A 7,911-nucleotide genomic window follows, 5' to 3' on the forward strand; every position below is an offset into this window, starting at 1 on the left:
CCGAGAACTTTGTAGCCCTCATCCGAAACCTCCTAAAACACTTGATAATACAACATCAAATGATTTAGTCTTTAATTGTTGTATGTTATAATCTCAATCCATTTAAAGTATATCAAACGTATACCAACTTACGCTATCATAGGCGTTCTAAGCTTTAACTTCCGCGGTTTGTGAAAGCTGGCAGAATCGAAGGTATAAATCATCCCGAGCAAGGGATATATGACAAGGAGCATCCAATGTTGGCTATTGCAAAATTGAACAACAATAATTACTTAAAAAATCACATATCATGCAACAATCAATATTTGTAGATATTAAGATAGAATATTACTCTTGAAAGATTGGCGCGAACATGATACTAGCATCTACATCGACGCATCCAATCATAGCCTGCACAATGTACTGCGTTACCTCCTCCGATGAATGCACCTCCGTAACGGTGCTTTGCGGACACATCCAACAAACACGTCCAATAGCATCCCCAAATCCATCCAAGTCCGACTACGTAGCCCTAAAAATTGGCAAAAGTAAACTATATGTGAAAAATACAACTACCATATAATTAAATGTAAAAAAAAATCATAACTTTGATTATTGTTACCTCATGTACACTTGGATAATAGAAATATTAATCATTTCTCCTTTCAAAAACTGACCAATATCCTCCTTGGTCAGAAAAGCGGTGCCATCATCTTTCGAATAATGGAACAAGGATCTCGGCAAGGTAACACCAACAGCATCATCGTCTGCGACGGCAAGGGCAAGCGTAACTGCTAACTCCCTGCAGTCTTCAGTGAGGGAGTCCAAGAACGATCGATCGTCGATAGATGGACTAAACTGAGAAGCCGAACCGGCTGAATGCAGCTGGCTAGAAGATCTAACAGCCTCCCCCGAAATCCCTTTTTGTTTTTTAGGTGTCGGTGTAACCTAATAATTATTTTTCAAAACGCGCATAAGATTATGAAATTTTTAAATTGAAAGCTATTATTTTTACAAAAATGGAGGCCTATATGAACAATTACCTCATCACTTAACATTTGTGCTAAATTTTTTGGCCATTGCACCCAAGTACCCAAAGCAGTAGCTGTAGTGTCGATCTCATATGCAGGGACGGGAACAGGTAGTGGCAAATGACCATATTTCTCTATAATTCGATGAATTTTTCGCTTTCAGGTGATCATTCATCATTCTAGACCCATGAACTGTAGTGGTCTCATCAAAAGCATAAGAATATGCATCTGCCACTAGACAAGTCTCTCCACTAGTTGGATCTACCAAATACAATCGACATGGAACCTCGTCCTAACAGCAACGTAAAGTTCATGTATATAAGATATTATTTGATATTATTTGAATAAAACACACATGTAAATATGATAATTATTTGTATAAAGGACATGTATATAGATAATTTTTGTTATAAAGCACATGTATATTTAATAATTATATGTACCTTCAGCTGAGGAGAATGAGTGTCGAAAAATCCAGATAGTGGAGTACGTAGCTGAGTGGGCTGTGAAGCAGCTACCTCAAGAGATGGCCCAGGATATTACCCAGGAGATGGCCCAGGAGATGGCGAGGAGATGGCCCACGATATGGCCCAGGAGATGGCCCAGCAAATGGTGAAGCAGATGGTGGAACAAATGATCGAATAGGTGGCTGAGTCGGCTGTGTAGAAGATGGCATAGTAAATGGTGGAATAAATGACGGAATAGGTGGCTGAGTGGGCTGTGTAGGAGATGACACAACAAATGGTGAAAGGAAAAAATGATATAGCCCAACAGGTGACTGAGTAGGTGGCTGAGTAGGTGTCTGTACATGTGAAGGAGATGGCCCAGCAGATGGTGAAGGATATGGCCCGGTAGGTGGATGTGTAGGTGACTGAGTGGGCTGTGAAATCATCACATTCTTCATATATGTGGCGATATCCTTCATGGTTTGGTTAGTCCTCTTAGTTTGACCATCAGTCGCAGGGTGAAAGCAGTTACAATAACCTAAATAGTATCATTACCACTCCTCGTTCTAGGCAAAGCAGTTACAAAATCCATAGAAATAGAATCCCACTTCCATGCAGGAACCTCTAAGGATTGAACCTTCCCCATGGGTTTCTTATGATCTATCTTCACTTTCTTACAGGTTAGGCACTTAGACGCATATTCGGCTACCTCACGCTTCATGTCTTCAAAGGCTTAGATACTCTAGTACCTACATGAATTCATTGATGCATGTCATCATTTTTCACGGTCTAACCTTGAATCTCAACTTGAAAAATATACCCTTTCACTTCTTCCCCCCCCCACCTTACTATGGAGATTATTTCCTCTAGATCTTCTTATATCTTCCCAAAGCTTTACTCCAGGTCTTCTTTTTTTTTTTCGGAAAATTACGTACAAAGAACTAGGTTAGATTTCCTCAAAGTGGTTTGGGAGAATGAACACGGAAGAAGAAGAAAAAAAAAGAGGGAGGGAGGAGGAACCTTCTGGTTAACGTGCAACAAGGGTTAGAGGAGGGAGAGTGTGTAGCTACCAAACGGTGGAATTTAAGAGTTTTGAAAGTTGTGTTGTCAACCTAGAGGTGTTTACTACTTAGTCCAATCCCCAATTTGACTTTTCCCTTTATTTTGAATGAAATAATCTCTCCCTCTTCAAAATGTTATCTAGCATTCCCTAACCCAACTTAACTCCATATTCGGGCTCCAAAATCTCTTGTTAATATAACTAAATGATGGATATATACTTAGCCTGTAATAGCCCATATTTTGATCATGTTTTAGTTAACGTTAATTATGTTTATTAGTTATTAAGTTTTCATATCAAATGGGAATCTACTTGAGAATTATTATTTTATATTCTATTATCTCATTGTGGGTTTTATGAAAATGAGGGTATTTGAGTTTAGTTTTAAGTAAAAGAAAAGAAATTATTATATTTTAAAGAGATCTTCATTCTCTCTCTCTTCGTGGCTGTTCAAGAGAAGCTTTTTACTTCTTTTCCTCTTTGTGTCATTTTGTGATGCATCCAACCAAGGTCTTATTTTTTATGTGTCAATTATTCATAAATCAACTAGGTTCTATCAATCTAGAAAAAAAATACTTGTTGATATAATCTCCTTCTAGAAATCTAGAGAATTAAACCCCACTCCTCTATTTTATCCACCTCCTTCTAATTCAATCTCTCTCCTCTAATTTTCTTGGTCCTAAAGTTGCTGCCGAATTATTTGCTCAAAAGCGATGGCATACAGTTGGTTTTTGGAAATATATGCTAAATGAAAGTTGTAGATCTCTTCAAGATATTCAATTTAGGCTCAAAAATCACTCAATTCCGACTTGTGTACTATGAGTTATGCCTATTGCAACTTTGGTGTTGCTACCTTCATTTCTCTCTCCTCTGTTTTCGTCAATCTGTTTCTGCGATTTTCTCCAATATTCAATCCAAATTTTCTCCTTGTTTCTTCATCAAAGTTGTAGATCTCTTTGAGTTATTGAATTTAGCCACAAAAATTGTCCAATTCGGAGTTCGGAGCTGTGAGTTATGACCTTTGCAAGTTTGGTCTTGCTGCTGTCATTTTCCTTCGAGGTTTTGCGATTTTTGCTGCAGTTTCGTGGTTGCTGCTGCTGTTATTGTGTTCATGTTGGTGCTCCTACTTCATTTCTTCTACTCTTTAGTGTATTAATGAATGTATAAAGTTAAAATCTTACTTCATTTTTCTTCAAAATGCTAAGAACAAATTCAAATGTATTATTGTTGGATTGAATTAGCAAATTCAGCTCTAAACCTTGGTTTTCTTGGTTTTGATGGCAAAAATCAACATGTGGTTGTATGTTAGAGCTAAAGATTGAATCTTTCTTTTTTTTTATCCATGGATTGAAGTTGTTTTGGAATTTGTAAATCCTAGTTTATAATCATCTTCATTTTCCTATATTAACTTTAGTAAATCAGATAATATACATTATATTTCTATGAAACTCTAGACCATGATTTCGTATTGCCAATTAGTGTCAAAATTTCCAGAGATTCCGTTAATTAAATTGGGTTTATAAGATTCTTGTTGATTAGTGAAAAATGTGAGTAGACTAGTGAGATGGTTTGTGCATAAGGGTTGTATTAGTTTATAAAGGAGTTTAGAAAGTATGGCAAGTCAATTTATTTATGAGAATTGAGTAATAAGAACGAATGTTAATTATTGTTATTATTGTTGTGGACCCATAACCCACAGGTCCAGGATCATTTTATAGATTATATTTCCGCTGTGATGAATGTAAATTCGAGGTTATTAAGTGTTAATTGAGATTTATAAATGTTAAGTGTAATTAGCTAGCAGCTCGGAAGTGCGGGCTGTTACATAGCCCATACATGGAAGGGTTCAAAATATTTTTTTTTTGGATTTTTCTCCCCTTCATCTTTGCGCCTTATAGGGATTATAGTCTAAGGTTTCAAATCTGATATAGAACTTGTTATTAATCAATGTTGTCTTCTAAATTTCCTTCCAAGATTTGTTTATTCCTCCTATTTTCTCCAAATATAATTTAATCAAATTAACTACTTCATAACTTAGGTAGTCCTTCACTCTTGTTTGGCCTACTATGGTTATATAAAGGAACTTTTCTATGATGACTTTGATCCTAAGTGAAACCTTTGCACGGTTAAAATTTATAAGAAAATTTTGTCAGAAACCACCTTTTAGAATTACTTTTTTGTGAGAAACCATCTTTTAAAAAAATTTGGTTAAACATCCACCTTTTTGGTTCTTTTTTTTGTTGGAAGCCACCACTTGCCGGAATCTGGCATTGACCATCAGATTTTCGCCATTTTTTCAGATTTGCGTCATTTCTTCCACCTGAGATGTCGGGGGATGCGAGGGAGGTGATGGGCTAGGGCTAGGAGGGTGGGGATGGTCGTGGGGGGGGGGGTGTTTGTCGGCGGGTTGCGAGGGAGGAGGGGGGTTGCCGGGGGATGTGAGAAGGAAGGGGGGTTGCCGGGAATGCGAGGGGGAAGGGTGGGTTGCTGGGGATGTGAGGGGGGAGGGTGGGTTGCCGGGGATGCGAGGGGGGAGGGGGAGAAAGATAAAGCGGGGAAAATGGCAAAAATCTGATGGTCAACGCCGGAAAATCAAGGTCAACGCTGGATTCCGACAAGTGGTGGCTTCCAACAAAAAAAAGAACCAAAAAGGTGGCTAATTAACCTATTTTTTTAAAAAGGTGGTTTCTCACAAAAAAGTGATTATAAAAGGTGGTTTCTGACAAATTTTTTCAAATTTATATGCAAGTTGATTTCCTTATTCAAAAACGATTTCTACAACAATATTACTAACAATACTTATGTGTAATATTTTTGTGCACACATATAAAGTGATAAAAGTGTTTTCACTAGGTTATTGGTTTCAAGTCGTTACAGTCAGACATAAATTGGAACTTAATTAGACATTAGTATCTATAGCAGTGATTACTTAGAACGTGGGATTACAACATTCCTCAACTAGAGGAGCACATTCCGTTGTAGTACCCATGATCTCCATGATCTATGTGAAACGTGGGTGATGGAAATGTTGATGTTTCCTTAATTTAAGTAACTACTTAAGTTGTAAATCGAAACCCTGATTTAATTAAAAAGTATTGTACTCCCTCCGTGTAATACCCCAAATTTTCAAAGTTATTTTACAAAGATAGACAAAACTCACATTAGAGAACTTGGCATATATTTGGTTTTTCCTCAATGTCTCCAAAATAATCCTCAAGTGCTCATAATGCTCAGCTTCATTCCTCGAATATATTAGTATGCCATCAATGAAAACCACCACAAACTTATCTAGAAACTCATGAAAGATCCTATTCAGTAAATCCATAAATATAGCAGGAGCATTTGTTAACCCAAATGGCATCACAGTGAACGCATAGTGACCATAACGCGTTCTAAAGGCAGTCTTAGGTACATCCTTATCGGCTACCCTCAATTGATGATATCCTGAACGTAAGTCGATCTTTGATAACACACTTGCTCCATTTAATTGGTCTAATAGGTCATCTGTTCTAGGCAAAGGGTATTTATTTTTTATGGTTACATTGTTCAACTCCCTATAATCAATACATTGCCTCATGCTTCCATCCTTTTTCTTTACAAATAACACATGAGCTCCCCAAGGTGATGCACTCGGCCTAATATAACCTTTATCTAAGAGCTCTTGCAATTGCATCTTCAACTCACTCATCTCAGGAGGTGCCATTCTATAGGGTGCCTTAAATATAGGTGCAGTTCCAGGGACTAAGTCTATAGTGAACTCAACAGCTCTAGCAGGTGGCATACCTGAAATCTCACTTGCAAACACATCCATAAATTCGTTCATTATCGGGACATCCTCAAGTTTTAACTCGGTTTCCTTACTCACATCCTGCACACTACAGAAAAATAGCTCACACCGCTTTCTCATCAATTTCCTCACTTGCATAGCAGAGATAACTCCAAACTTCTTTGGTTTCCCAAAACGTCTATAGGAGGTCAATTTTCCCCAAAGGGTTTCTCAACACTACCTTCTGAATCTCACAATCGATATTGGCCTTATAACGACTTAACCAATTCATCCCAAAAATCACATCTAGGTCTCCCAAATCAAATTCTATTAAGTCAGACGGAAAGACACAACCTCCTATTTTCAAAGGCATATTTCTAAACAACTTGGTACATACACCTTATGATTTCTCCAGTAGGTATACTAATAGGCAAATCAATCACTTTGAAATCTACTAACCCCAATTGAATTTCCTTAGTCAACCCTTGCTCAAATCACTGAGCCTTTAACTCCTCAGTGGCTATTACTCCAAGTGCAAATCTAGACAATGCTATGAATTTGCTATAATACTCAGACATGGTCATACTTCCCATCCTAAGGTTGATAAACTCTTGCACCTTTAATTTCCTCATAAAAGTAGGGTAAAATTTTTCTCTTAAAACAGCAATAAAGGATTCCCAAATAAACTCTTTCACAATACTAAGTATAATCTCATTCTCTTTCCACCATAAGTCAGTCTCATCTTTCAGATACGGTATAACTTGACCTACTTTCATACTCTCAGGACAATTCACAACCCCAAAAATCTTTTCAAACGCGCTAATCCGACTCTCTAAGAGGATAGGTCAGCTTACCCCTTAAGGTACGACGGTTTAATCTTAGTTAGTCTCTCAATCATGTCCCCATCAAAATCGGGATTCTCAGGTCTTTCTTGAGTCAATTTCTCTGCCAATAGGCGAGTAGCAAAAGCTAATTAAGGCATCATTGTTGTTTGACACTCTACTTCGCAACTGAAATTTTACGTAACTCTACTTTGGTTTCGGTTTAGACTTACTTGCCATTTCCTACAAAGGCAACATTTGATTTGACCATAAAGATCGCCTCAACAAACAATTTCTCGACTAGTTTCAAGTTCAACATGAATTGTTCTCTAATAATCACACAATCATCCATGTAAAATATATTCACATCAACATGCAAGTAGAAACAAACAGGCAATAATATAATCACATAATGAAAAATAATTAAATAATAAAAAATTTCCCATCACGTGCCCAGTATAAATTCTTACTCACGCATATAAATAAATAATAGCTTTTATTCCTCAATCAATAATAAGAATATTCTCCCAATCCAAAATAACCAACTTATATATTCCTTAACAATATAAGATGCTAAATAAGGAAATTTAACCCATTGTAGCGTGACTACTTTCTAACAACTAATCTTAAAGCATAAATAAATACTCTATGGAATTACACCATCATTCTCATCCTTATTTCCTTTATATGGAGTAAACATTTCATCTTCAAAGTCTACATAGTCTTCACTATAATAATATTAATAACAATAATAATCTGAATTCCTAGATCTAGTAGATCTTCAAAACCTTTTGGGTTGATGTCCATT

The 7,911-nt window shown here is 36.8% G+C and overlaps 1 protein-coding gene across 1 annotated transcript; it reads right to left on the bottom strand.

The window, feature by feature from the left end:
* Window positions 1–418: 418 nt before the first annotated feature.
* Window positions 419–1,377, bottom strand: LOC130589787 (uncharacterized). Its single transcript, XM_057391361.1, has 3 exons — window positions 1,023–1,377; window positions 602–927; window positions 419–511 (listed from the first exon to the last, which is right to left on the bottom strand). The coding sequence occupies exons 1-3, from the start codon at window positions 1,035–1,037 to the stop codon at window positions 502–504; spliced, it is 351 nt and encodes a 116-aa protein (XP_057247344.1). The 5' UTR covers window positions 1,038–1,377; the 3' UTR covers window positions 419–501.
* Between the last annotated feature and the right edge of the window lie 6,534 nt (window positions 1,378–7,911).

The sequence above is a fragment of the Beta vulgaris genome, chromosome 8, assembly GCF_026745355.1.
Source record: "Beta vulgaris subsp. vulgaris cultivar EL10 chromosome 8, EL10.2, whole genome shotgun sequence".
NCBI classification, from domain to species: domain Eukaryota; kingdom Viridiplantae; phylum Streptophyta; class Magnoliopsida; order Caryophyllales; family Amaranthaceae; genus Beta; species Beta vulgaris.